At 54.3% G+C, this 1,928-nt stretch overlaps 1 protein-coding gene across 1 annotated transcript in view; it reads right to left on the reverse strand.

Moving 5' to 3' along the window:
- LOC104993937 (killer cell immunoglobulin-like receptor 3DL1) overlaps positions 1-1,910 on the reverse strand; it is a gene marked incomplete at its 5' end in the record, with an annotated part of 8,927 nt that extends 7,017 nt beyond the window's left edge. Inside the window, 3 exon segments of the mRNA XM_010847363.1 lie at positions 429-732; positions 1,624-1,847; positions 1,849-1,910. Coding sequence (XP_010845665.1) covers positions 429-732; positions 1,624-1,847; positions 1,849-1,910 — 590 coding nt within the window.
- Between the last annotated feature and the right edge of the window lie 18 nt (positions 1,911-1,928).

Here is a 1,928-nt window from a genome sequence, read left to right on the forward strand (position 1 = left end):
GTCAGGGTGTTGACCTCCATCTCGATCACCCAGGGGCCAGACTGCAAGGGCGTCTGGTACCACAGTGTGCTGCTGACAGAGGAAGGGAGCTCTGACATGAAAGCAGGAAACCAACCCCTTAACCAACCATCATTGGCTGCCTGAGCGGGGAATTGCCCGGGTCCCTGCTCTGGTACATTTTTCTCCATTGGTCGTTCTTTCACGTTCTTGCTCCTACACTCTGTCACCGGCTGTGTCTTCTCCTTAGCACATGGCAGGGACTCTGTTCTCTTTTCCCTTCCGTGTTCACACCTCCTCTCTCTGGATTGTTCCCTCTCCCGAGTTTGTGAGTGTCTCTGCATGCCTGTCATTCTCTCTCGGTACTGATGCTGGACTGGACACCAGTCCATCTGTGACACAGAGAGCAGAAGGGACTGGTCTGGACACACTCACCTGTGATGATGATGTCCACAGGGTCGCTGGGGGCTGACCACTCATAGGGGGAGTGGCTGAGAGAGCCGTAGCATCTGTAGGTGCCCGCACTCGCCAAAGTCATGGGGCCAATGGAGAAGTCAGCTGGGGCATGCCTACGAGTGAGCATCTCTCCAGGTCTCTGGAAATGCCCTGTGCTGCTTTCCTGGCGCAGGATAAACTTGTCAAACAACAGCGGTGAGTGACAGCGGAGGGTCACATTCTCTCCCACCTCCATGAGGGGCCGTGGGTGGGCTGAGATGGAGGGTTTTGTGAACACACCTAGGAGCAAAGAGGTTGTGAGCTTCAGTGAGTCACCCCACCTTGGCCATTCCCCTGACATCTGAAGGTGTAAAAGTCCTCCCCATTTACCAGTGGAGCCAATTACCCTTCCCGTGTGTTTTGTTGCATTCTCTTTAGCCTTGTTCTCGGGCTCTGGCTCATGTTTTTCCTTAGGGCTCATGTTTCTCTTTGCTCAAGACCTCCAGCCTCCTCTGTGCTCATTCTAAGCTCTTTAGCTGTTGGATCTGCTCTGGGGTTCATGCATACTTACTCAGTCACTTCAGTTGAGTCTGTGCAACTCCATGGACTGTAGCCAGCCAGGCTCCTCTGCCCATGGGATTCTCCAGTTGAGAATACTGGAGTGGGTTGCCATGCTGTCAGCTTCATCCCATCCCTAATATGCGTGGTGGGGGCTGGGATGGGTCTATGGATGCATACCCTGGCTCCCTTCACATTCATCTAGAATGTGGGTGATGACTGCAGGACGTTGGGATGGAGGTGGAGAAAAGGGAACATTTCCCACCTGTTACCCCACCTCATGCCTCTGAGACATTCCTGGGACTCCTCCCTGGGGCTCCAACTCCTTCAAATGGGATTACAGCTCCCTACTGGGTGGCAGGTGCTGGATCAGGGTCATGCCCCATCCTCCCTGCTGGTAGGCAGTGGCAGCATCCTGTCTAACTCATGCCTAGGGAGGCTCCTCCTTCCTGCACTGGGGCACCCCATCACTCTATTCAACACCCTGAGTTTAAACGCTCAGAGTGGGTTCTCTTTCCCTGGTTCAGTGGTGCCTGGGAATCCTGAGGAAGTCTTGGGCTGCACTGGGACATGGACCTAGGGAAGGGTTGCCTGCAGGCACGGCTGTACTGGGCTGGGCTGGACCCCTCCTACCTGAGACCACAATCTGCAGGGGGTCACTGGGTGCAGACCAGTAGGCTTCAGAACATGTGTAGGACCCGGCATGTTCTCTGGTCACCAGGCCAAGGGTGAAGTTATTGAAATGATGTCCTTGGAGCTCAGGCAAACGCCTTTTCCCATCTGTTTTGAACAGTCTGAATCTCTTAAGTGGGGAATGGGAGTGACACTGAAGAGTCACAGTCTGTCCTAAGGGAACACGGGCTTGGCCAGGCGGACAAAGACAGCTTCTCATATTTACCTAGGAGAGAAGGAGACACAGGCTTTGAGTAGAAAATGGG

This window comes from Bison bison, unplaced genomic scaffold (assembly GCF_000754665.1).
Source record: "Bison bison bison isolate TAMUID 2011002044 unplaced genomic scaffold, Bison_UMD1.0 scf7180017849552, whole genome shotgun sequence".
NCBI lineage: Eukaryota > Metazoa > Chordata > Mammalia > Artiodactyla > Bovidae > Bison > Bison bison.